The following is a 26,836-nucleotide window of genomic DNA, read 5'->3' as shown; positions in this document are numbered from 1 at the left end:
TGCAATCCAGTTTGCCTCTCTTTTTCTTTGGTTGCCTGTAGCCTTGGGTGTCACATCCAAGAGATCGTCGTCGAATCCAGTGTCACTCAGCTCTTGACCTATGCTTTCTCCTAAGAGTGCTATAGTTTTAGGTCTTACATTTAAGGCTTTGATCCATTTTAAGTTAGTTTTTGCGTTTGGTGTTTGGTAAGGGCATTGCCGTTTTTTTAAGAGAAGCCCAGCCTGGCAGGAGAGACTAGAGAAAGGAAGGACGCAGTGGAGAGAGGCGCAGGCCACAGGTGGGGACAGGGCGCCCCACTGGCAGGGAGGCAGCCACGCATGAGCTGGCCCGTGAAGGTCAGGCAGAGTTCCGGTACAGGAGCGAGGCGAGGGGCCACCGACGGGCAGCAGCCCTGGGTGACCAAGCCAGCCCTCCAGAGGACAGCCCTGTGCTCAGCTTGGCAGACTCCCCAGGCCCAAGCTGCAAGGGGAGGGATTTGGGTTTGAGAAGGACCTGGCTGCAGGGCCATCACACGTGGCACTGAGAGGACATGGCCGATGCCTTGGTCCGTTTGGGTACAGCTCTGCACGGAGGCAGGGGACTGGCCTGCACGACCCCAGGCCGTGTCACCTCCCTGGGCTAGACCATGTCCCAAGAGTGGGGTCACTGCAGGGTGCTCGAGGCATGGAGACTTGGTGCCTGGTTGCTGCCTGTCTAGGTGGCAGTGAACGGTGGTGGGAACCTGCCATTCGGGTGATCTTTGTCCCTATCACTGACCAGCCAAGGGAGAACTGGTCATTTGGGGCCTGTGTGTACCTCAGATTCTCAAACACAAATTAAGGAAAACAATAATGACAACATGGGGCACCGCTGGCATGGCTGGCCTTGGCTTTAGGAGGGAGGGCACTGGCAGGGAGACCTTGGACTCCTTTCTACACCTGAGGGTCCGCCAGGTCATCAGCAGGGCCCAGGGAGCAGCCACACGCTCACAGTCCAGGGTGGGGAGAGGCAAGCCTGGGTGGCACGAGAGACAGGGCCTTGTTAATGCCCTGACACTTGTTTACAAACCTCTCTTAAAACAAAAGTTCATTCAAGAAGGTACAGGAAATATGGTAAAATGCGAAGAAGAAAAAAAAAACAAAACCTTGTTAATCCCACAACCTAGAACTCACTGCTGCTTGAATTCCTTCCCTGACCTCTGCTTGCACAGTGGGTACACGGCCTGTGTGTCCCCGACCCGTGGTCCAATGGGACTGTGGGGAAATGGCAAAGTTCCTCAGCCTCTTCACGCCCGAGTCTTTCCCTTCCTCTCTCCCACCAGCGCTCACTGAGTGCCCGTGGTGTGCAGGGTACAGTGAGGCTCCCAGGCCCCGAGGGACCGGGGCTTAGCACACAGGACGTGCTTGGTTCTAAGGGACACTCACAGGTGACAAGGACACTGGGGTACTGGCTGCCCCTGGTGGGCTTCCAGGCCCTGCACCAAACGCTCTACCTCTAACAGATGCTTGCGACCGGTGAGGGACAGGCTCTGTGGTGTGGAGTCAAGTGCCCAGGCCACACAGCTGGGATGGGACTCATCATCCTGGAAGCACTGGGGGCACCTGAAGGTTCAACCAAGGGGGAGAGGTGGCAGGAGAGGAGCTTGCAGGGCCCCTGGCTGCGGAGGCAGGTGGGTGCAGGGAGAGAACAGGCCTCAGGGCCTGCTCCAGAGCAGAACTGCTGGGCCTCACAGGCACAGAGGCCAGGTGGGAGCATGGCCGGGTGGGGAGACGAGATGAGGCCCCTGGCTCCCGGGGTCTGTTGGCCTTGGATCCTTCCCATCCAGGGCCTGCCATGAGGGGAGTGGGGGCATTAGAGGGGTGAACGCTGGCCATAGCAGAATGAGGAGGCTGCCGGGGACGGCCAGGACAGAGGTTGGAGGAAGGAGGGCAAGAGTTGTGTGGGGCAGGCTGCCAGGTGGGGGCAGAGCCTGAGCTCTGGGTCTGCCCTCGTAGGGAGGGCCCTGGCTCAGCTGCTCATAGGTCATTGGGGGAGGTCTGGGAAGAGCTTGCAGGCATCCTGGGTCAGCAGGTGGCTGGCTGAGAGCTGGGCGCTGAGATGCTGATGCCCTGCCCAGGGTGTGAGCACAGCTGTTCCTTACTGACCATCAAGGTGGGAGCAGGGGCATGAAAGACATGGCCTGGGACCCCGGAGCCTGTGGACTGCCCCCTTGCCTTGCCTTGGACTCAGCGACTCCCAGTGCCCTCAGATATACTCTGGCCTGGCTTGCCTCCCACACCTGGCTGCTGGCCTGCACCCCCCAGCCCCTGCTCCCCCAACTCAGCCCGCCCCGCCCGAGGCCCCCCCCCGCCCCCCGCCACCTCCTCCACCAGGAGCCAGGTAGCTGTCCACCCTGTGGTGCTCCAGCCTGGGGCCTCTGCCTCGCTCTGCTCCCTGCTTATCTGCTTACTGCCAGGCCTGGCCAGCCTCCTCCTGGTGAATGTCCTGCCCTGAGAGAGAGCAGGAGTGACCGAGCGCCCATGAGAGGTGGTGAGGGGGGATCACCCAGTTACCCTGGCATGGGACCCCACCGTAAACCAAGGAGGAGCCAAGCCCCCACTGATGCTGTGGCAGCTACAAGAGAGAGTGATGGAGGTGGGGGGAGGACATCACAGCAGGATCGTCATATTGAATCCTAATGACCACCAGACCCAGAGACGGAGGCTCTGGGAGGGTGAGGTTGGCCGGGTCCAGTGGGCAGGGAGGGGCAGCAGGGCCCCGGGCTCACTCCCTTGCTCTGAAGTCCTAGTGTGGTTCTGGGCACCCTTTCCTCAAGCACCAGGCTTCAGGCACACTGGCTCGCAGGAGGGGTGTGGGGCGTGGCTCCCGGCCCCGTTCGTTCTGCCGTGGATTTGGGCACAATTCCGCAGGGTTCCGAGGAAGGGAGGGGGTTTGATTCCCTGTTCCCCAGGCTGCTTCCCGACGAGGTCCGAGGTCTCCCTTTCCCACCCGGCCTGCGGTGGGAGGAGGCTCACCCTCTTCTCTGTGTTGGCAGGTGAAGGGCGGATGCCCAAGGCAGGGGGGCCGCAGGGAGCGCCCGCGGCCCCGGGGGCTGGCCTTCCAGCCACACTTAGCAGCACCGCCCCGGCAACCGGCAGCCAGACGGCAGCGGCCTAGGCAGACGCTAGAGTGCAGCTGCCCACCGTCGGGAGGACAGGGGATGACTGCGGCATACCGGGCCCCACGGTGGCCTGCGCAGGTGGAGTGTCACTAGAGGGAGGGCCCGGCCACCTCCTCGCAACAGGCGATCGCCATGCCAGCTGGAGAAGAGGTGCTGGGGCAGGGGCTGCAGTGTGGCATGGCCTCGCCCCCGCACCCGCGCTGAGCGCTTCGAGGGCAGCAGGGCTCCTTCTGCCGGGCGCACCCGGCCCACGTCTCAGCGTCCCCTGCTCGGTGGCGAGAGGGGGAGGTGCCCCGTCCTGTGCTCTGCATCTGGGCCCGCCGCTGCCGGACCATGGGATGTCGGCAAAGCTCAGAGGAGAAAGAGGCAGCACGGCGGTCCCGGAGAATTGACCGCCATCTGCGCTCCGAGAGCCAGCGGCAGCGCCGCGAGATCAAGCTGCTCCTGCTGGGCACCAGCAACTCAGGCAAGAGCACCATCGTGAAGCAGATGAAGATCATCCACAGCGGGGGCTTCAACCTGGAGGCCTGCAAGGAGTACAAGCCCCTCATCATCTACAACGCCATCGACTCGCTGACCCGCATCATCCGCGCTCTGGCCGCCCTCAAGATCGACTTCCACAACCCGGACCGCGCCTACGACGCCGTCCAGCTCTTCGCGCTCACGGGCCCTGCAGAGAGCAAGGGCGAGATCACACCGGAGCTGCTGGGCGTCATGCGGCGGCTGTGGGCCGACCCTGGGGCGCAGGCCTGCTTCGGCCGCTCCAGTGAGTACCACCTGGAGGACAACGCCGCCTACTACCTGAACGACCTGGAGCGCATCGCCGCGCCCGACTACATCCCCACCGTCGAGGACATTCTGCGCTCCCGGGACATGACCACGGGCATCGTGGAGAACAAGTTCACCTTCAAGGAGCTCACCTTCAAGATGGTGGATGTGGGCGGGCAGAGGTCGGAGCGCAAAAAATGGATCCACTGTTTCGAGGGCGTCACAGCCATCATCTTCTGTGTGGAGCTTAGTGGCTACGACCTGAAACTCTACGAGGACAACCAGACGGTGAGTGTGCCGGGCTTTTCCTCTGCTTGTTCCTGCCCCCGCTGGCTCCTTGGGAAGTGGGTGGGCTTGAGGGTATGGGCCGCCCAGGGCAGGAGAGGCTGTAGTCAGGAGGGGAGCCATGGTGGCTCCGGCGGGGTGCTGTCCTGGGAGCACAGTGCGGACGGTGCTAGGTATCACGGGCACTCTAGGACCTTGGGGTAGCACCTGCTGTCAGCTCTCTCGGTGGCCACCCTAGCATGGACAGGTCCCACTCTGACTTTGGTGCCCTGACAGGCCCTCAGGGCTCTGAATACCCTCTGAGGAACCACCACACCCTCGGGCTCCACCAGGTAAGGGTGCCCTCACCCAGCTGCTGACAAGGTGCTCTGAGACCCCAAGGTACCCAGGTGGCCCCCGCCTCAGTGCCACGAGCAGCCCACGCCCCGTGCCTGAAATACTCAGGGCGCAGAGGGCCATCCCTCTGCTGTGTGGGGCCTGCTCCTCAGCCCCAAGAGCATGTTGCTTGGAGCCCAGGGGAGGGGCTTGGACACCTGGGTGTCAAGGAAGGCTCACTGAGGAGGAAGAAGGGGAAGCTGGGCCCTGTGAGGGGCTTTGTTTCAGGTGAGGTTGGGGTGCAGTCACGTGCACTGGGGAGTAACCTTGGAGGCTGGGAGGGAGGTTGACAGCTCTGCAGGACAAGAGTGGGGACAAGGCCCAGGCCAGGCATCCAGTTGTTGGTCCATGTAGCAATTCAGTAAATACACAAAACTTCTACCAATCCCAGGCACTGTGCTGGGTCCTGGGAACTGCAGCCACAGCCCCACAACCCAGGGATCTGGATCCTGGGAGTCTGGCGGCCACAGGGTTAAGAACTGTTTCTGAGGTTTAATCCCCAGGGGTTGGGTGGGTGTGGGGATTCTTTCAGGCCCTCAGCCTTGGCTAAGAACCCACTGTGTGGAGAAGGGGGCTCAAAGGCAGGTGGTGGGTGGAGGCCCCCGAGAGTGGATGCAGTGCGGGGAGGTGCCAAGGGGCAGCCAGGGTTGGTGCTGAGCCAGTGAGGGCTCCAGGAGGAGCTGCTGGGCAGGAAAGGGAGCCAGACCCCTGGCAAGGAGGGGGTGGGCAACACGATGCAGGCTCAGCCAAGGCCCAAGGCCCAGTGCTCAAGGCACCGCAGAGTCCTTGGGTGCCCAGGAGTGGTGGTGGAGGCTGAGGAGCCAGACAGGGTGGGGGTGGCCCGGGCTGCCCAACCTGGGCTGTCCTGCAGAGGAGGTTTTGTGCCAGGCAGGAGCACTGAGCAGAGACCTGGAATCTGCCCTTAAGAGGTCTTTGATCCTAGGGGTGGGGGGCTTGGGGGCAAACGGGTCCATAAGTAGCTGTAAGTGGTATGGGCCTGTGGGTGTCAGCGGCTTGGGGAGGCAGTGGGCTGGCAGGGGAGGGGGTGATGATGGCCATGGGGGGGACCCACCATGCTGGGAAATGGGGGGGTCAGCCTCCAGGGTCCAAGGGACCAGGGCGATGGCAAGGAAGGGGCTTGGTCCTTCACTCAATCTTTTTTAATGCAGGTGGTGGCTTTATTCTTTGGGTTCAGCTGGGAGTCTTAATTGAGCCTGCGGCCCCAAGAAAGCCTGTGGCTGGCTACAGGCTGTGGCCACCATGCTGGATGCCTGAGCGTTTTTCTGGATAGAGAGAGGGTCTGTGGCTTTCATCAGGTTTTCAAGGAAGTCCAGCCTCTTGGAGGAGGGGAAAGAAACAGCTGCAGGTGGTCATGGAGACAGGAAGCAGGGCTCCCCTCATCTGCCCTGTGTGCATCCAGGGGTCTCTCCAGAGCTGGGCCTGGGCTGAGGATGCTGAATGCACAGGGCAGGACAAGCCTGCAGCTCCCTGTGGGCAGGGCCTGCCTTGCTCCCAGCACTGTGTGGTTTCTAGGGGTTCTAGCTCCTCTTATTCTTCTGCCTGTACCCACTTCAGTGCCATGTGTGGTTCTGGGCAGAGGGAACATCCCAGCCGACGGGCAAGGTCAGGCTCCTTGAAGAGGCATTGTTCCGAGCAGAGGGCTTGGGGCTGACCAGGCCATGATGCAAGGCCAGGGTCAGGTGTCCAGTTGAGGCCCCAGGACAGTGCCAGAGCAGATCCACCAGCCACACGGTGCTCCCGTGCTCAGCTCTCCGGGCTTCTGCCTGTTTGTCCGAAGGCTGGTGATAGCCTGGGCCCTGGGGCCTTCCTGGGGCCTAGATCTCAGGGCTGCTTCGTCTGTCATCTCCAGGGCAAGCATGGCAAGTTCCTTCAGCCCGGGGCCAGGCTCCCAGACCATCTGTTGGCAGGCTCTGCCAGCCAAGCGTGTGCCCACAGGTGTGGCAGGACATGGGAGGTGGGGTCCCTGGGCCCTGAGATGGTCCCATGTCTCATGGAGGGATTTGGCTATCATTTCTGCTCTCTGAACCTGTCAGCTAGGAGGCGGCCCAAGTGTCCTCAAAGATGGGCCCAAGGCCAGGCCTTCCGCCCAAGGCCCCACCGGCTCCGCCTGGCCCATCCCCCGCCTCCTCGCTGCCTCTCTCCTCTCTGCTCTGGCCTTTGTGGGCTTGTTTCACTCACACGCTCTGCTGTCTCTGGCCTTAAATGCGTGACTGCCCTGTCTCTGCCTGTCCCTGTCTTTCAGGTCTCATCTCAGGTGTCCCCTCCTTGAAAGGCCTTCCCCGACCCAGCGCCAGCACACCCCTCCACTGCAGCCTGTCTGTACAGATGGGTCCCCACTCGTGTGCTAGTGAATGGCTGCCCAGGTGGGCTGGGTGGACAGACGGCTGGGCAGGCAGCCCCACGCAGGCCCTCCCATCTCTAGCCTACTCCTGGCCCTGTCCCTGGGGGGGCACACAGATGGCAGCCCTGGGCAGGGATGGCAACCCCTGGCCTGGCTGGGGTGGGGTGGCGTGGTTTCTGGAAGGCCTGTATTTGCCCCCCTGGAGGCAGCCAGGCTCTGGAGCTGCTCAGGGCATTTTCTAAAAGGAGGGGCTAGCAGCCAGGCCTGCACCCCACCGCTGCCGCCACCCTGGTCTCAGCAGGCCTGGGGAGGTGGTTGTTCCCCAGAAAAGGAAATTCTTCACGAGAAACTCAAGCGAGGCTGGAAATTCACTGGATTCCAAATAGTTGTGACCTTTCATGCTCTACCAGCAATATCTCAGGCTGGAAAACAAACAGGCTGCCGAGGAAAGACAATAGTCCCCGTGGTTCCTCCAGCCGGCTGGCCGCCGCGGTGGGCTGGCCGCCCAGGGGAGAGCCGGGCCAGGCAGAGAGCAGAGCCTGCCTCTCTGGAGCCCGCAGGCTGCTCCCTCCGCCGCCGCGCCGGCCCGGCTCTTCTGTGCCCCTGCCCTCCTCCCGCCCGGCCAAGGCGAACGCACCCGTCGGGGACAGGACAGGGCTGCCCCCCATGCCTTCTTTTCAAGGGCCCTCCACTGTCCCTGGGCCCCAGCAGAGGCGAGGCAGCCAAGACCCAGCCATGCTGATTTTTGCAGCAGCCAGGGGAGCCTGGGGGCCTGCCCGGTGCCGGGCTCTGGACGTGGCTCCTCAGAGCTCTTCTCTCCCGCTCGGCTCTTGAGGCCTCATCTTCTCTCTGACAACGACTGGCTGAGCACCCCCCGCCCCCATGCCTGGCAAACAAGCCACAGCCACCACCACCGCCTCCCCCCCACCCCCCGCCCGCTGGCATCTGCGTCAGCACGTTGCCAAGGGTAACGTCAGGATCTCTAGGCTCCTGGGCGTGGAGGGCTGTGGAGGGCTGCGGAGGGCTGCAGCGAGCGCAGGGCAGCACCTGGGCAGGGGGAGGCAGATTCCGGGGCGTCCGTGGGCCATGGCAACGAGCAGACGCGAGGAGCCACGCCCAGCCTTCATACTGATTCCCCGCCCTGATCCTGGAAGGATTGAATGGGTCCTCAGGCCTGCCTGGGGCCCCGTCCCCCTACACAGCCCTGGCAGGCACCTGGGGGCTCCAGAGTCTGGTGGGGCCTCTACTGTCCCCGCATGGGGTCCCCTCAGAGAGCACAGGAGGCTAGAGCACAGCTCAGGGATGTGTCGCCTGACCGATCCTGTGGGGCAGTGGCGGCAGCTGTGCCTGTTGTCCCAGTCATGGGTGGGGGGACAGGTGGGGGTGCCCAGGCTTAGGACAAGTCATGGTCCCTCCCTGAGCCACACCTGCTGCCTGGGGCCAAGCCAGGGCTCCCTGCCTCTGGCCCGCCTTTTGTGGGAGCACCACTTCCTGGCAGCTCTGCCTTCCTTCTGGGCCTGTCCCGTGGCCTCTTCCAGGAGTAAAGAAAGATAGGGCTTTAAACTCAGAGACTCGGCCACGGCCCCACTCAGGCACAGAGGCCGTGCTGGCTGGCCACCCGTCCCACCATGACAGCCCCGAGAGGCTGTGTGCCCAAGGCCCCACCACGGGTTCCTTGCTCAGCCGCCATCACAGGGGCTCTGCCCCCTCCCCTTTAGCGCCCCACCAGGTGGGGCCCCAACACCCTGCTGGGAACCCCCGGAAGGCACAGGGGGTGGGCACTTGCCCCCCCCAACCTCTGCCCCCTGCAGATCTGCTAGTGGACTCTGCGGCTGCTTAAGTGTAGAAGGATTCTTCAGAAAAGACAGATGAAAAGGCCCAGGTATAAAGCGTCAGTGTTCTCACGTGAAAACCCACAGGGAGCTCACCAGTTGCCCATTTTCCGGTGGAGCCGTTGGTGTTCCCGGCCCTGTAGAGGGCCTCTTGTGCACCTGCTACGTACGTGCTCTGTACCAGCTCTGCAGAGGCCAGATGCTGAGGTGAACCCAGCTTTCCCGATGACACAAGGACCTCTTTGGGGGGGGCACACACCCAGCACGGTTGCGGTGTCATTTCTACAAACCTCATGCTGCCTGGGGACACCTGCCCCCTCCTTCAGAACCTGGCAGGGAGCAGTTCCCAGAGGTGTCCCCTGCTTTGCTTTCATGCAGGACCAACTGTGGCCACAGCAAGGTGTGGTCTGGGCCACAGCAAGGCTCACTGGGGGAGGCCTGGTGTCCCCGCTGCTTATCCAACAGATACCTGGCTGACATGTGTTGAGGAGCGTCCCTGGGGTGATGGGTAGGACACGAGCACATGCCCTTTAGGGGGTCAAGTTCTGCAGGTGGCGGGTGCTACATAACCAGACTCCAGACTGGTTGTCACCTCTGCCCAGCCCTGGCCAGTGGCCCCTCCTCATCCTGGGACCCTCAGCCTCCAGGGGAGCTGACCTCTGGACAGCTCCCACCACACCATGAGGCCAGGCCCAAAGCCCCGTCATCCACCCAGTCTCTATGGCATGTGCTGTGGGCACAGGACTGGCACACGGTGGTGCTTAGCAGACTGGACTGGGTGGGAAGCATGCAGGCTGGGGAAGAGCCAGAGGTCAGGGCCCTGTCTTCTGGGTGCGCAGCCACTGGGACACTCAACCCTTCTGGGGAGCCCCTGAAAGTACCGGGCCCTAAGCGGGGGGGGGCATGTGCAATGTGCCCCAGAGGGAGGGGGCTGCTCAAAAGTGTCCTACAAACTGTGTACCCACATCCTAGCACTGCTTTGTCATTCAGCCCTAAAGGGAGCTTGTTATTTAGTGCTTTAAAAATGGCGTGGTGTCATGAAATGGCCTGTTGAAGGTGATGCATTGGATTCAGTAAGACAGGATTTTACCTATGGTTAGCAGAGCTGGTGATCACAGAGCTGGGCCAAAGGAGGTGATCAGAACGGGCAACTGCCAGATGTGGGTGATACCCCAGCTTAGATTTGGAAGGGATCTCACATGTCCTTTAGTGTCCTAACCAGCCAGATTTGCAAATGGGGACACTGGGGCCTAGAGATCATCTATCACGTGTCCCAGGGCTGAGTCTGGCTCTCAGGGGATGGGGAGCTGGGATCCTCCCTCAGGGATTCCAGAGCATCCTGTAGGTACAGGGGTGCTCCAGGGAGAGCCTTGGGGCGTGAACTGCTTTACCCCCTTGGGCTCAGGAGACATGGGAGGCTGTCAGGGCTGGCACTGTCGGCCCTCACCCCATCAGTGGCAGGACCCCAGGCAGCCTGAGCAGAGCACCGCCCCACTCTGCCTCCTGCTTCTGACCTGGATGAGGACATAGATGCAGGAATTATGCCATCGGGACTTGGGACAGTGCGGAAAGGCGTGCCATCGACCTGCATGGAGGCCCCCGGCCTTCCCCACCCCCACCCCCACCCTAGCACGGGTCTCCCTGAGCCTCTCCTTCTGATCTCATGATGTGCCAGGGCCACATCCAATTTGTTGCAACCTCCGCAAATCGTGGATGACCCTGAGACATCAGAGACACCCTGGACCAGAGCCAGGAGGCAGGGCCTGGCTGGCAGAGGGGCCTGGGTTCCTTGGAGCGGACAGTCCCAGGCACAGATCTGAGCTGCTCTGTAGAGGCGAAGGCACTAAGAGGGCCAGGCCATGATGTGCCTCCTGCAGCAGGTACAGCGGGCACAGGGCTCAGCTGGCCACACACTCTCCCCAGCGGCATCCCCTTTACAGCTTAGACCAGCTCTTTCCCTCTGTGGTTGGCTGCAAGGGGGACGGTCACACATGCACTCACAACTGGATTGCTGTCGGCCCAGACGTGCTGTCGGTACTGGTGAACGGTCCCCCCCACCACCACCTCCATATGGGCTCCAGGGTCCCTCGCTCTGTGGCCCAGCCCTTGTCCCAGCCCTAACAGGGCAAAGGCCACCTGGTCCCTACCTCAGCGGACCCTGGCCGTGAGCCCATGGCCACCACTCAGTGAGTGGCCAGTGGCGATGGGTGTTCGCTCCCCCAGGGCCCTGGGCTTCATGTGAGTCCCCACGGGGTGTCTGCTCCAGTGGGTGATGGGCAAGGGCAGAGTGGAGGGAGGGTAGAGAAGGCAGCGGCCATCAGCCGTCACTCCCCCACAGCACAGCCTGATGCCTATATGTGGCCCCTGGCACTTGCCAACTGATACTTCAGTTCCTTGGGCTGAGACCTCCTTCCCTCTGTTCCCAGGGAGACATGCAGCCACTGAGATCATTGTCATAGTGCTTTCTTCCGTTCTGCCTTCTCTGTTGCTCTGGAAGCTTCCAAGGGCTCCCATTTCCTGTCTACCTCTGTGCTTGACTCCTTGCCCTGAGTAAGTCCTCTGTCAGATGTCTGCCAAACAGAAGGACGAGGCTGGGCCCTGGCCTCGGGCCCACCTGCTGCTCAGTATGACCAGCTCCTCCGTCCCAGCTCCACACTGCATTCGGGATCCTAATTCTGCCTTTTCATTTATCCCCACCTCCTCATCCTTGTGGACCTAGCACTGCATTGAGCACCTCAGCCACCCTTCCGTGGTGGTCACCTCCTGCTGTTTCACTAGAGGCCCCTTCCCCCCGCCCCCAGGCACAGGCTGTCACTAAGCCCAGCCGGGACACCATCCCCATCCCTCGCCTCTTCCCCCATGACCGACTTTGCCACGCGCTTTGGCAGAATCTGCATGGGGACGTCCACAGTGTTCCTTGGATCTCTGAGCCTGGTGGTCAACCAGCTTGGGCTCCGGTGTGGGCCTTCCTCAGAGACAAGTTGGGGTCAGCCTCTTGCCTTAGTGCTGACAAGCCTTGAGGGAGGGGAGCAAGCAGGCACTCTCTGCACCATGTTGGCAGAGCTGGCCCCCCACCTGCCTCAGGGGGAGCCCAAAGCCAGGTGAGCCTCCCTCTCTGCACACCAGCCCACTGGAGGGCTAGAGCTGGCTAGGACCAGCTCACAGGTGCCAGTTTTTCCATTTTTAGGAACTTTGTGAGCTGTTTGACATCATGTTGGCGGCTTAAAATCATCCAGGAGAGAGTATTCACACCACAGAAATTGGCAGATGCTACAAATCAGCCCCCCTCCCGGCCGGCAGTTAAACATTCAGCAACCTACTGCAGCCAGTGACCCCAAACCCTAGCCAGGAGGGCCTGCGCCAGGGCAGGCTCACTGAGAGGTGAATTACACGATTCGCCGTCTGCATCTTTTTGAAAAGCTGGGCAGTGTCCCTCTTTCTCAGACTCAGCAATTCCCCGCTCTGGCCCTATGACTGCAGGTGTTATTTCTGTTCACATTCATCCCGTTTGAGAACAGTAATTTGCCAGAGTGGCTCCACGCTCGTCCCGGGTCCCCCCCCCCCCACTCTCCCCAGGCAGATTTACGAGAAGCCTTTCGGCGCAGAGAAGCCGACTCGGAGCTGGGTAGTTTTGCTTTCTCTCTGTCAGCATGTTAGCAGACTAACATGAGACCATCTGCTCAAGCTCAGGCCTGTCCTGTGTTCTTCTCCACCTGAGAGGACAAGCCCTTGGGATGCTCATTCAGGAAGCATTTCTTACACACCTCCTGTGTGCAGCGAGCTCACCGTCTAGGCACAGAAATGATCATGCCCCTTCCTCCCGTGTGGTTAGATGAGATGGGCATCACGAAGCCCCTGAAGGGCTGGGGAGGCTGTGCCAGCACCCACTTGCACTGGCCCCGTGCTCACTGTGGTCGGCTTCAAGGCACCCCTGGGAAGCAGCTGCCGGGGTTTAGAGAAGCCGGGAGGGCCTGCTCTGCCCCAGAGACCAGCTTGAAGGAGAGAAGGGGGGCCCAGGCATCAGGGGCCTGGGTGGATTAGGATGAAGGTGGGAGTAATGATCTGTACTCAGTGTGACCTTGCAGAATCCAGCCTGGCTGGGGCTGTGGGAGCAGCCAGCAAAGGCAGGACCGAGGGGCTCTTGGGGGGTGGGGTGTGGAGAGCTAGGGTCCTGGCTGCCCTACAGAAGGGGCAAGGCTCTGGGTGCTGCATCCTGTCCTCAGCAGTCTGAGGTGGACATCGATGCCTGCACACCCTGGGGTGGTGGAACTGGGGTTCGCTGGGGCAGCTGCGTCTCCTGCCCTCCATGCGCTTCCCCCTGTGCCATCTGATCTGCTCTAGAGGATGCCCCTTCCGCTGACTCAGAACATCTCCATTCTGTGCTTACCAGGAGCTTCACGGTAGAACTTGCCAGCCTGCATCCCACTCGGCCACCCAGCCAGTGGGATAATTCATTTCCCCAGCACATTAGTTCTGTTCCTTGAGCACACATCAGAACAGCTCTGGGTTTTAAGACACGGATTATTATTTTAAGGGATTTCTATAATCTGGGAACTGAAAAACAACTTGTCCACTGACCAAGAACAGACTGCAGGGAGGAGACTAAGAGCAGTGGGGGCCAAGCTGACTTGGGGACCCTCAGTAACTGGCATAGATGGGGACGTTGGAGGTCTACCATCCAGGGGAGTCCCACAACAGCCCTGAAGAACACCAGAAATGCTTCTGTGCTAACAGGTTGCGGGTGGGAGGGCGCCCGAGAGCCCACTGGCTCTAATGGTCTAGAGTTTTTAGGGAGATTGGAGTAACAGCTGGGGGGAGGGACAGGGCTGTGGGCATCTGAGGGGGACACTGAGGATGGAGCGAAAGGCACCCCTACTCCCTGTGCATGGCTCCCGACTGGACACATGTCCTCAGACCCAGAGAACAAGCTCTGGCCCGAGAGCCTGGGCTACAGCGCCCCCCTCCCCAGTCCTGCCTTCCTCACCCCCAGTTGGCATCTCCCTGGCTCATGCACTTTCTCTAATTTCATTAATAAAACCACAGTCAGCCAAAGGCCCTGGGCTGACTGAGGCAACCTTTAGTTCTTGGATGGCTTCCCACCCCTGGGCCAGCAGGAAAGCACTGAGGGGAGCCTTCTCCTCCGTGGCTCTTTATTCAGTATTCAGTCGGGCTCCCTGGTCCTGCGCAGCCTCCACTTGGATGATCGGATCCAGTCTTGGCTTCCTCATCTGTAAAGTGGGACAGCCCCTCCGCTCAAGGACAAGACATAGTTTTGATGATCTCTGCCTTTACCTGTGCCTGTGCTTGGCACCCACAGGGCCTGGAACTGTGGGGCTCGTGTTCTGATGGAAGAGAGTACAGGTGTTGGGAGTTTAGCCCCGGGGCAGCTCAGCAGGACCGTGAACCTCTCCCAGCCCCCTTGGCCTCACCTATGACCCTGCCTGGTGTGGGTGACAGGGAAGGCGGTATGGGAATCAGCACAGGCCTATAAGGAACATGGTACTCTCCTGCCATTTCATTTTCCTCTCATAAGAGATAGTCATGAGCTCCCCCTGGACTAGCACATGGGCTGAGCCTGCACACAGCTGAGGTCCCCCAAGGCCAAGGTCAGCCCACCACAGAGCAGGCTGGGCCCCGGGGAGCCTACTGATAGCCATCCTGCCCACCTCCCCGCTTAGTCCCACACATGCCTCCCAGAGCCAGGCTGCAAGTGCCCCCCAGGATATGATATGACATCATAGAAACATCAGGATGAGGGCGGTGCTGGACGGGCCTTTCATGGTCTGCTCTGACATTCAGACACTCTGGCTTTTTATAGCCCGGCTGACCAGGGGACCTGGCATAGAGCTCTCAGAGCAAAGGCACTGGGGCACTGCCAGGCCCAGGCCAGGACATGTTCCTCCCGGGGGCATCCCAGTCCCCCAGCTACAGTGGTATGGGGAAGGCAGGACGTCTCTTCTGGTCAGCAAGGAGCCGGTGGCGGGCGGAGGCCTGATGATCCCTCAGGGCTGTCCCACTGTGTGCGAGTCCAGCCTCTGGCACGCCCTTCTCCCAGATCTTGTCCCTACTCCCACCTGACACTCTGTCTGCAGGCAGAGCTGCTGGGGCTGTGTAGCCCCACAACCCAGACTGTCCTGCCCACCTTGTCCTGGCCTGGGCATCACCCTGAGCCACCCCAAGCTCTCCCCCAACGCTGCCTATCTGGGACAATGCACTGGCACGGGCCTACTGAAGCAGGTGGGGACAGGTAGAGGTGGTCACGGTGTTTGGGGGCCCTCGCAGGAGGCAGTGACTCCTGAGCTGCACGTCCTGAAGACCAAGGCTGTCTCCCAAGTAAAGACGAGGGCTTGAGGCCAGAAATGGGGCCCTTCCCACTTTGTCTCACCTCCCTGCCTTGCCTGTGAACAGGCTGAGAGGCTGGGGCAGAGCTGGCCAGGGCGAGCCCCAGGAGCACTGTCTGCTGCTGAGAACCTAGCAAGGTGTGGGGTGTGTCGATGACAGTAACCGCATCCCGGGCAGGATGAAGCCAGCCGCCACCGCCTTGGGCAAACGCAGTGACGGGCACTGGGCCAGCAACAGTCATTCCCAGGCTTGGAGATCCCTGTCCTGGCAGTGCCCGGGATCCATGGGGGTCCCACGGTCAGCAGAATTCCCTAAATCACATCCCGACTGTGTGGCTGCACCAGCATACATATGGGCAGTCCTTCCTTGGGAGAGGCTCTGCCACGGATCAGAGTCTCACCAGGGCTGATACCCCAGAAGATTGCACTAGCCCTAGCCCCTTTCACCCCCCTGCAGATGGAGAAGCCAGGGTCAGGGCAGTAATAACCCACAGACAAAGGTTCCCCATGAAGATATCTGCTCCCCCCACCCCTGCCGCTGCCCTGGGCCCCAGCTTCCCATGTCCCTGCAGGAACTGGCTGCCAGTGCTTTCAGCGGCCTTTGCTCCTGGAGGTGTGGCCCGGGGCTATGCCCAGGAGTACAGAAGCATGCTCCTTGCTGAACAGGGTCAGGCAAGGGTGTTAGGCTAGTGGGTTCCAGGGGGTCCCCCGGAGCTGAAAATACGGAGAGTTTTTTGCACTGCAGTTTCCTCCCTCGGTGACAGGGATGGTCTGCAAGCGCCGGGCCGGGCCTGTAATCTGTGTTGCCAGCTTCCAGTCTGCACGCACCTGTGTCCTGCTGTTTGCTAATTTCCCGTCAGTGACTGACAGCAGGGGGACTTGGATCAAGCTGACAAGATTTAACACAAAAACAAATAGGAAACAGTTCTCATTTCAGCCGAAGCAAAAATGGATTGAAAGAAGTCTTCCTCCCTGAGGCGGTGGGGGGAGGAGGCGGGCAGGGCCACAGCCTAGACTCCATCCAACACGGCCAGTGGCCTGCTGGGTGGCCCAGGGACCCCTGCCCTCTCTGGGCCTGCGCATGAGGCAGGGGAGCAGAACATGGGAGCTCCGGGCCCTTTCAGAGCAGATACTTCCCACGTTGTCCTGGGAATTTGCTGCCCCGAACTAAGAGTCGTTTCTCATACCTAAGCTAACTCCTCAAGTGACAGGATGCTCCCCACCCATGTCGCACTAACCCTGAGGCTCTGCCTCCCCAGGGCTGTGCCGATTCTTGTGGGAGTGGGATCATTGATTCTGAGGTTCAGTGAGAGCAGAAAGCAAACCAAGCGATGCGTGTATTTGGGGTGCGGGTGTCCTGGTTGGCCCACTCAGAAACCCAGGGGGCAGCTCAGTCAGCTGGGACCCCAGGGGTGTTGTGTGGCCTGGGCTGCCCAGGTCCAGGCCCCTTGTCCCTTGCACAGCTCCTGAGGAGTCCAGGCAGTCCACGGGGCTGGGGCACAGCATTGGCCCAGAGCTCGGATGGCTGTGTGGGCTGTGGTTGGCCACAGAAGAAATGGAAGGAGGCGAGCTGGAGTGACCACACTTGTATTGAGGTGCCCTGGTTCTCAGCCCTGTGCCAGGCACCGTGGGAGAGTCGGTGGTACGCAGGCCTCAGCCCTTCCTCCCTAGGGGTTGACATCCAGGTGGGAAGACGAGGGCAGAGGACAGAGACTAGACCCCCAGATGCAGTCATGGGGCGCTGCATGCAAACCTCTAAGCCCATGCAAACCTGAGACACCCACCACACAGACGAGGGAACTCAGGTTCTAAGAACAGGTTCCCCAGGTGGCCCAGCTCGTCCCTCTGTCACCTTCTAAGGAGGATCCTTGGCTCTCCCCTGCCGTGGCGGGGAGGGGGGTTGAGATGCTCCCACCCTTGCTCTTACTTCGGGTCCCCCTAGTCCCCCTCCCTGTACACATGGGGAAGCCAGGGACCAGCAAACAGAATGGCCTACGGAGGGTGTGTGCCAAGCTGGGTGGAAGGCATCAGAGGCAGGTGGTCCAAAGCTAAACTGCTGGGTGAGGCAGGAAGTAGCTATTCCCTGTTTCTGGCAGGTTCGGAGGGGTTTAGGCTATTAGGACCCAAGTTTCAGCTTTACCAGCAGCCTGTTATCTTGTTTAAACAGACTTTGCTGTTTAAAGTGGCAGGCCTAGCCGGTGCCGTTACTACGAGCGTTGCAGTTGTCACTGGATTGGGGGGCACGGGGATAGGCAAGCAGTGACTGACTTCTGCAGAGGTTGGAACACACTCCCACCCCAGAGAAGCCCCATCTGTTGCTGGCCCAAGGCCTGCAGGGCTGGGCACTTTAAAATGGGCCTCTCCTGACCCTTCTGTCCCCTTCCCTCCTTGCCTAGGCGTGCAGCAAGCAGGACCCTGGGGCAGGAGGGACCTGGGAAAGAAAAGGAGAGGAGAAGGTGGTGGGAAGGTCAAGGGCCCCATGAAAACCCGGGACTGTCCAAGGGCACTCATGAGGTGTGCCGCCCTGAGTTGCTAATCTTTCTGTGCCACATGCTAATCTCCACTCTAGCAGGGAGTCCTGTGGCCTCAGGGCTGTTCGTCTGCAGGTGGCCCCAGAGGCTGGGGGTGGTAGAAGCAGGAACCAGGCAGGCCCACCCCACATGGCGTGGACAGGAACACACCCGTGGAGTCGGGGCCTGGGGCGTCTACACAAAACCCCCCGGGGGCTGGCCACGGGGGACGGAAACAGGAAAATAAAACCCGAGACTGCATCCACCAAGACACAGGATCAGGTAGATCCTGATCGTTTTAAAGCCGGAAGAGCTCCCGCTTATCAAACGCCTTTTCAGCTCGTTTTGCCAGATTGATCCACTGAGCGACGGAGCTGAAGTGAGAAAGGACACAGGCCAACTGTCAGTGAAAGACCAAGGAGGGAGGCCTGGCCCTGCTCTCCTCGATGGCCCCTGGGAGCAGTGTGAGCAGTGTGAGGCCCGCAGGCCATCTGTGGGCCAGGCCCAGGGCAGTGCACCTGTGCGGGAGGGCGGGGCAGGGGCCCTGGGCGCCCGTGGCTCCTCCCACCCCACCCTGGCCCCGCACACACGGCTGCCACACCGAACGATCGCCCACAGTGTGCGCCATCTGGCCCTGCTGCCGTCACCCCACGATCGGCAGACCGCCGTGGCTGGGTGCTGGAGAGACCTGTGCCCCTGACAGACGGGGCACTGTGCTCACGGCAGATGATGAGCAATGGCAAGAACGGGGTCCGATGGCGCTCGAAGCTGTGTGGCAAATTAACAGACGGTTGAGGTTGTGCTTCAGGTGGGGGGTCAGGGAAGGCGTTGGAGAGCTGACCCTCTCTGTGGGGACCCCAGGGAAGGAACAGCACAGCGGTGGCCGCGGCCCTCAGGCAGGGAGGAGAAGGATGAGTCAGGGAGCTGGGGCAAAGCGCAGTATCATCTTCTGTGATAGAAACGACTGGAAAGGTTAGGTTTTGTTGTGGTAGGGTCATGGGGAGAGAGCCCCAGAGCAGAAAGCCGGGAGATGGTCTGGCAAGAGATGAAGGGGGGAGCACTGGGAAGGAGAGGTGTGGACAGATTCCGGGTGCGTCTGGAGGTACCATCAATGGGACGGGATGCAGGCAGAGCCCACAGCCTGACACGGGGCCCTCTGCATGCCAGAGCCACCCACCCCCCCAGCCTCAGCTAGGCTTGTGCCCACAGCCTGGGACGCCTCTTCCTCTGGTGGCAGAAGTCAGCTCATTCATCAGTGCCCAGACGTGGCCCCTCCCTCCGTGCCGCCTGCCCTCCAGCTTGGACAGTTAGTGGCATATGTGTCCTTCCCCTAGGGGGACTCCGTTCTCATAAGCCAGGACTGCTCCTTGCTCTTCTTTGTCTGTCCCTCGAGGCAGGAGTGCACACTACACTCAGTAGGAGCTTAAGATGTAGCCAAGTGACCAACTGGGGTCCAGAGAAAGGGGACTAGAAGGGCAGCCAAAGCAGCGGGCAGAGGTTGGGCCTGAATCTCAGTGCTGCACCCAGTGGTGCTCAGTGAGTGGGATGCTGGGCCTCCAGCTTCCTCACATTATTGCCTATTGACCACATTTCTATTGTGACTCATTGCATGGTAGCCGAAAATAACTGCTGTCTCCTGGCTCGCAGGACCCGAGGCTGTCCAGTAAAGTTCAAGGAGAACCAAGGCAGCCCTCCATGGGCCTGGCCGCACAGTGGGTGGGCAGCCCTGCTGGAGCAGACAGAGTCTGAGGGCTCCTCACCCAGGCCTCCACCCTGTAGGGTTGCTTGTTGCATTGCTAAGGGATCAGCCACTGACACTTCCAGACTGTCTCACACATGCCACCCAGGGAGCCCTAAAGCTGAAAGGAGCCAGAGAGAAAAGGGGGTCAGATGCTGATCTGAGTGGACATCTGACCAAGGGTCAGAGAGCAAGGGTAGCCAGGGCCTACACCGGGGAGGCCACGAGAACAGAGTGAGATAGGAAACCATGGAGTGGGAGGGTGGGGGTGCTGAGGAGAGGAAGCCCCTGGTGGCTGTGACCGATGGAGGGGAGGGAGGGGCATGAGCTGCTGTCCCTGTGTGTGGACAGGGCTGTGTCCGTCTGTCTTGGCCTGGGCATCCTGAGGGCTTACGCACAGCTACAGGGCCAGCGCAGCTCCGTGGCCTCGAGGGCCTAGGTTTGGGGGATGGGCAGCTGACCTGGGCCTGGGCAGCAGAGGGCAGCAGGAGCTGTCCTGAGGGAGAATGCTGCTTGCCCCAGAGGCCCTGAATGCCCGGGAGGAGGGGAGGGTGAGCGACAGTGATTTCTGGCTCACCCGCGTTGCTCTGGTGGCTCTCCTCTCTGTGCTGTCCCTGCAGATTGGCTCCAGGGACAGTCAGGGGCTCATCGATTCATTAGCCTCATTAATCCAGTTCTCCAGTCTGACAAGGCAGCGTTTAGGTTTGCGGGAGGAAGAAGTGGGAAATGCTAACCACATTGGTCTGGACCCCGGTCATCCAGCTCTGTCCCCAGATGTGTCCCCCTTTCCTGAGGCCAATAGCTGGGGACCGGGGGATGACCAGGCCTGGGTGGCTGTGATTGTCTGGGGCTCTCCTTGTTGGGGGGCGGTTAGGCCTGGCAGCCGGGCCTAGGCAGGCCAGGCAAACCCTCTGAGCCCGTTTCTACATCTGTAAAATGGGAATATTGGGAGGATCCCCTTACAGCCTCTTTCCTGAGATGAACAGAGCTGGACATGCGGGCATCATGGTAGTCTCCACACGAGGGAAGAAGCAAGGCGCAGAGCCACCAGGGGCAGCTGTAGGGGTGAACACTGCCAGCACCTAACCTCCTCTCCCATCGGGAGGTCCCCTCCACCCAGGGGTGCTTCAGCCAGGAGCGGGTCACTGGAAGGACCTCCCCTCTTCCCTGCCCACTACCCTGTCCCGCAGGAAGAGTGGGGTCCCCTCAACTCCCAGAGACCCTCCCCTACCTCCCCCCAACACGTAGGTAGCTATGGACAACGTTTCTCAGGCCAGCCAGCCAGGGCCAGGCCTGGGTGCCCCTGTGAAGGGACACCTGGCCCAGCTCAAGATCAGCAGCCTCCTCCTGCCATCGGTCTGTGTTGCTGTGTGAGGCTCTGAGGGTGGAGGCTTTCTCCTCAGTTGCCATGGCAACAGCAGTGAGTCAACTGAGCATCTGAATACTCAGCTCAACAGAGGGAGGGGAGCAGCCACCCTGGGTCGCAGCTGCGATGACAAACTCAGCAGCTCAGCATTTGGGAGGACCCGAGGGGCTGCCATGATCCTCAGCCCGGTGAGCACAGAGAGCAACTCAGAGCCCTCCTTGCCCACTGTCTCCCTGTGGGCGGTTGGGCCATAACCACATCGGCCCTCTTGTCAGCACAGGATCACGGTGATTTCCATCCAGGCCTGGGTGAGCTGAGCACACAGGTCCTGCCCTGCAGGAGACACTCCCAATGAGGGGACACATACCGTGGGGCAGGGGAAGGGGTTGGAGAAACATGAATTCCAGCAGGCGACAGCCTTGAGCTGGGGCTGCCCGGGGAGCCCGCAAGCATCCTGTCCCTGTCCCTGCAGGCGTGAGCCGACAGACCTCCTCCACCTGCTCCCGCACTGGGCCTCTGCTGAGGAGCAGCAATGCTGCCTCTCTGTGTGGTTTTTGTCTGTGTGCCCATCCCTTTCCTCTACCGTCGCCTCCCAAATGCGTCCCAAGCTCCTCGAGTTCAGGGGAGTGTGTACAGTGGCCTCCCCCTCCGGCTCAAAAGGGGAGTGGGAGAGCCTGCCCTGGAACACGGCCATCTGTCCACGGGTCAGGGGTGCAGCCAGAAATCTCTAGGCTCCAACCAGGCAAGGCAAGGCGAGCTCAGCCCAGCAGCCAACGGAGACCCCAGAAAGCCCAGGCACTGCCTGCCGTCTGTGTGGGGTGTGGTGGGGCATGGGGACAGGCAGCAGGCTGGCAGGAGATGCTTCTCCACAGAGGTGAATGGCGAAGGGTGTCCTGGAGCCCAAGAAGGCTGCTTGACCACAGGTCCTCACTGTTGGCCATAGCTCCTCTGAAAGGAGAGCTGAGTATCCTAACGTTGACCCAAGAGCATCTCTGTGACAACAGCACAAGGCCTGTGCCCGGATGAGGCTCTAGGTCCTAGCATCCTTCTCGTGCCAGGATCCCACCCTGTCTCCTGCTCCTCACAGTCCCTGTCCCTCCTCCACTACCCCTAGGGATAGCCCCCAAGGCACAGTGGGAGGGGGCCTCCAGCCCAGCCTGGGGCTCTTGCTCTGCTTCTTGCCACCACCACCCTGTTCCCATGGGAGCCCTCCTGTCTGCACTCCTCCACCTGCGGGTAGACACAGGCCAGGGTCTTGTGGCTCTGAGCTCCCCTTGGACAAGCTGGAGCCCAAAAGAGAATTGAACCCTGGAAGGATGAGGACCCTCAGTGGACTGGCTGGGGAAGCAAAGGGCTTTGAGCCACCGGGCAGCCTGCAGTCTGGGCCCGGCCTAGCCTCTTGCTCCCAGAGCCTTGGGCTGGGGCACCCCACGATCAGCCTCCAGCGGCTTCCCGTGGCCACCCAGCAGGGCCACCTGAGCACCCCCAGGCCATCCTAGACTTCTCTGCAGCTTCACATGAAGAGAAACACACACATACTCCTCTCTCACCCCCAAAGACCTGCCCCCCCCCACCCCCCACTTCTTTGGAGACAAAGAATCAGCTGTTTTCCTGAGTGACTGACACCATCCTTGGAGTGATTTTACTCTGCAGGCACAACCCTGTCTGTCTTTACACCAGTCCACAGCTGCAAACGCGTCTAACACCGGTCCCGCCCACCCCGTGCTCCTTCCTGCCAGGAACTCAGGGCATAGGTCTGAGGGTGGGGCACACTCGCCCTCTTCCCACTGGAGAAGTCTGGGGACACCAAAGCCAACTTTGCCTTAGTAGGGCTCAGGATGGGCCAGGGAAGTCTTGGAGGCTCCTCCCACCTACCAGGCCCAGAGCACAGGATCCTGGGGGGGGGGGGGGGAGGGGCAGTTGGCACTGCACTGAGGGTGGGCACCAGACTGCCCACTGGGACATGCCACTCACTGGGTCAGCACTCCCCCACTCCTCAGACCACACCCTGCCAGCTGACAGGCAGCCCCCAACCTTGGTGCCCCCAAGCTTCCACCATAGAGGGAGTCCATGGGGGCCGGAGGCTTGGCTGTTGGGTGAAGGGTGCCAGTTTTGATGTCCAGACCCAAATGAAACCTCCCCTTTGGCCCATCCAGCCATGGTGCTGCCAGGCAGGCTAATTGCCCTGGTCCCGCTCTCAGCGCCCTTGGAACCTGGCACTCCGCTGCCCAGGGCCAGGCCCAGTGTCTCAGCTACAGGGTGGGCCGCATCGGGGCCAGCTCCATCCATGGTGAATGGAACTCATTCATGTGCATAGCCCAGCCTTCCAGCCCTACTTCCAGTGTGAAAAGCTGAATTCACAGTTCCCGTGAACAAACACTCCAGGCTTTTCTACAATGGACAGACTTGAGCTTTCCAGGTTATAACAAAACTGAGACCTCATCCTAGAGATGAGGAAACTGAGTCCCAGGACAGGACAGAGCCTCCCTGGGCTCTGGAGCCCCAGCTAAGCCAGTGCCAGGCCCTGGCCCCCCACTGCATCCCCTCCACCACCCCTACCAGCTTGCCTACACTGCAGCTCTGTGCCTTTGCTGATCTTTACTCCAGTGCCTTTCCCTGCCCGACCCCCCATAAGGCCCAGTAGAGATGCCCCCTCCTCCAGGAAGCCTCCCCTTTTATCTCAGTCATACCCATGATGGCCGCTCGCAGCCACGGTGCCTGGGCATGGGGACTGAGCTTTCCCTGAATGTCACGCTTTAGTCCTCAGCCACCCTGTGAGGAGACACACTAACAGACTTCATTTTACAGGTGGGGAAACTGAGGCTCAGGACAGCTAAGAGCTGGTGGCTGGCAGATCAAGGGTTCTGACCCTCATTGGCCACTCCACAGCCACCACACCACTTCGTTCATTTCATCCTGCCCAGGACTGGCTCATTGAGAACAGGGCTGTTGGCTCACCTCTCCATCTCCCTTATGCTTAGAACAGCATCTCACGCAGAAGGGCCCCTGGAGAGGGTCTACCAGGAAGCTAAGGAAGCAAGGAAGGGGTGTTGAAGTGTTGGCAGGCTGGAGTTCCAAGTCACCTGGACCCCAGGGTTCAGGCTGGTGCTGGGAAGAGTTGAAACCTTGATGTCATCTGCATTTTATGTGAGGTCTAGGGCTGGAGACCCCTGTGGACTCCTGGTTGGGCCAGCTAGCCTTGCCATGTGCTGTGACCACAGTGAGCCCTGCACCGGACCCTGGGGGGTGGGAACTTGGGGGAGAGGGAGCAGACAGGGAGATAGGATGGGTCAGTACAGAGCCTTCCCCAGCCATGCAACATATCACATGCTACCACCTCCTGGCATATCTCCCACTCAGTGAAATATACCCATCAGTACAGGGCAGGCCCCCAGTTGGCCTCCCCTGTGTTCCAAGGGTCTGGTTGATGGCATGTTCAGCATGAGTTGACATTTGCATATGGCTGCCCAAGACCTTGGAGGGTAGGCAGGTACAGGTCCCATCAGCCCTGGGATGTGTGTCCACACAAGAGAAGAGGGTGTTGGGAACAGGATGGACTGGACCAGTGTCCCAGGAGGACTACAGAGCTGGGAGCTGGTATGGAAACCAAGGCAACTGGGAGTGTGCTCAGGCCTCCTGGGGGCCCCAAGGGGAGCAAGGAGCAGCATCCGCACAGCCTTCCCCTTCCTAGAACAGGACAGTGGGAGACCCATGTGATGGCAACAGGGCAGCAAGGTTGGCTGAGCACCTGCTTTGAGCCAGGCACACCTGGCCAGGTGCCACGCAGCATGCCTGTGGCTCCACCACCCTACAGCCAGATGGGGACCCAAGGCCCAAGAGGTAGGTAGAGGACCCAGGGCCCCGCAACCAATGACGAAAACAGCGAGTGTGAGTCTTTGTAGGCATTTTCTCCATTTAAAGCCACCCCGCTTTGTGAGGCTGGTATCCCTGCCTCACAGATAAGGGGCCGGGGCACTGAGAAGCAAGCATCTTGCCCAGAGTGATACAGGCTAGCGGCAGTCTGTGCAAGGCACCTCGGAGCAGGTGAGGGCCAGGAACAGGGAGTCACATGGAGGTGGGGGCTGGGGAGAAAGATGAGAACACCCAGATCATGAAGGGCCAGTGTGCCCCCCCAAGGGTGTCCAGACTTTGCCCCAAGAGCTCAGTCAAGAAATTTGGGGATGGAGAGTGTTTCAGAGCATGCCCCTGCCCCTTCCCCATAGCTTGGTGGTCAGTCCAGGGGTGGTCAGTGAGTCACCACAAACAGGACCTGGGTCCTAACAACACCTGTGGTGGCCTGTGAGGAGAGAACAGGAAAGACCCTGCCCTCTGGGCACCCTGAGCTACAGGTGTCCGTCAGGAGGGGTGCAATGGATGGAGGTCTTTGTCTCGCCCGCCTGCCCACAGTTTGGTGCTGCTGGAAAGTGATGTGTACATTACTCTGTGGGTTAGTTAGGCTACAGTAAAGAGACGCTGAAGGATCCCCAGCTCCAAAAGCAGGCCACCGCCCCAAAAGCCTATTAAGTTGCAGATATGCTGCATACAAGACTGAAATTAGAGCCCCCAAGATGGACAGTTTAGAAAGACCCAAAGCAGCCTGGTAGTCATTAGCCAGCTCCCTTACGCGTTCCCCTACCTTTCTCTAGAAACTGCAGTGCCTTGGGAGGGCTGAACATTCCCCGACCCCCAGGCGTGAGCGGGGGGGGCGGGGGGGGAGCCAGAATTCACTCAGAGAGGGACCCAAGAACCACAGCCTGGAGGACACCTGCTGGCCTCTCTCTCTCAGGCAGGCCAGTGAACTCTCAAATCAGTGGGAGTCAGACGTGCTAGAAGATGCCATGCAGGAAACGTCCAGACAGACCCCTTTGCCTGTTGTGGGGCCCATTCTGCTCATTTGCAAAGTGCAGGGGCTGTCCTTGAGTGCCCATGCTTGGGTTCAAGGCTGGGTCTCTGGGAACCAGCCCTCTCCCACCCAGCCAGCACGCAAGGAAACCAAAGGCAGCCCTGCTGTGCCATAGCTCCCAGGCTTGACCATCAAACTGGGGAAACAGTCGTCATGAGGTGCTCTGCCTGGCACTCGGGGCTGTCCTGTGCGCCCCTGAAAAGCTAAGGGTGCCTCCTGTGAGGAGGCAAGCCTCACACCGCTGAGGGCAGGGCCCAGTGGCCATCGCATCTCCAGGCTGAGCAGTCACAGGAGGTGCCCTGAGGAGCCAAGTGGCCCCAGAACCTGTGGTCAGCACAGAGGTGCTGCCGGCCCCAGGAACCTGTCAGGTGCTGACTAGCTGAGCCCAGGTCTGCAGTCAGGCCTGTCTCCCTCCAGCCCATGGAGCTGCTCCTGCCCTGGGACCATGGCGTCCCACAGCGGCTCTGTGCTGGGGGTGCAGGGAGGGGGCCCTGCCACTGAGAGCTGAGAGGAGACAACAGACACCCCTGTGCCAGGGCAAGGGGCAATGAGTGGCATGGGAGAGTGCCCACTGGGCAGCAGCAGCCACAGGACAAGGCCCAACAGACCCAGGTTCTTCTCACACCAGCACCTTCAATGCTCCTCGCAGTGGTCCTGGCATTGAATGCCATGACCATCCCATTTTACAGATGAGGAAACTGAGGCCCAGAGAGGAGAAATGACTTGTCCAAGGCACATCAAAAACTGATGGAGACAGCGAATGCCAGGCCTCTGGCCCCGACCCTGTGATTGTAACCAGGGACAGGGACAGCCCTTCTGTGAGCAGGAGAGCCTTCGTAGAGAATCAGAACCAAGGGGCAACATTCCCCTCACTATATGCAGGCTCCCCTTCGCACCCCAGCTCACCCTGGCTGTGGGCCTCAAAATGAAGCTGGTCCAGTCCAGGCCACCAGGGGTGCTGACACATGGTAGCCATGGGCCTGGTGAAGGCCTCTGCTGCCAAGTTCAGCATTGAGCAAAGACCCCAGACTCACAGGCCAGCCAGCTCCTTAGGAACAGGTCATTAGGGGCGCCTGGGTGGCTTGGTTGAGCGTCTGCCTTTGGCCCAGGTTGTGATCCTGGGGTCCTGGGATCGAGCCCCATGTCAGGCTCCCTGCTCAGCGTGGAGTTTATTTCTCCCTCTCCCTCTCCCTCTGACGTCCCCCTGCCTGTGCTT

General features: G+C 60.6%; 2 protein-coding genes across 2 annotated transcripts in view; one reads left to right on the top strand and one right to left on the bottom strand.

Moving 5' to 3' along the window:
• RSPH14 (radial spoke head 14 homolog) overlaps positions 1-26,836 on the bottom strand; it is a 75,027-nt gene that overhangs the window by 29,834 nt on the left and 18,357 nt on the right. The gene's annotated exons all lie outside the window — the stretch shown is intronic.
• Positions 1-26,836, top strand: part of GNAZ (G protein subunit alpha z) — a 52,271-nt gene that overhangs the window by 19,306 nt on the left and 6,129 nt on the right. The window contains exon 2 of the mRNA XM_006741524.3: positions 3,015-4,196. Within this exon, the coding sequence (XP_006741587.1) occupies positions 3,474-4,196 (723 nt within the window). The 5' untranslated portion in view covers positions 3,015-3,473. The remainder of the gene's footprint in view (positions 1-3,014; positions 4,197-26,836) is intronic.

This window comes from Leptonychotes weddellii, chromosome 13 (assembly GCF_054177405.1).
Source record: "Leptonychotes weddellii isolate Sample4059 chromosome 13, ASM5417740v2, whole genome shotgun sequence".
NCBI lineage: Eukaryota > Metazoa > Chordata > Mammalia > Carnivora > Phocidae > Leptonychotes > Leptonychotes weddellii.
Note: the sequence above shows the minus strand (reverse complement) of the source record. Positions and strands in the feature narration are given on the sequence as shown.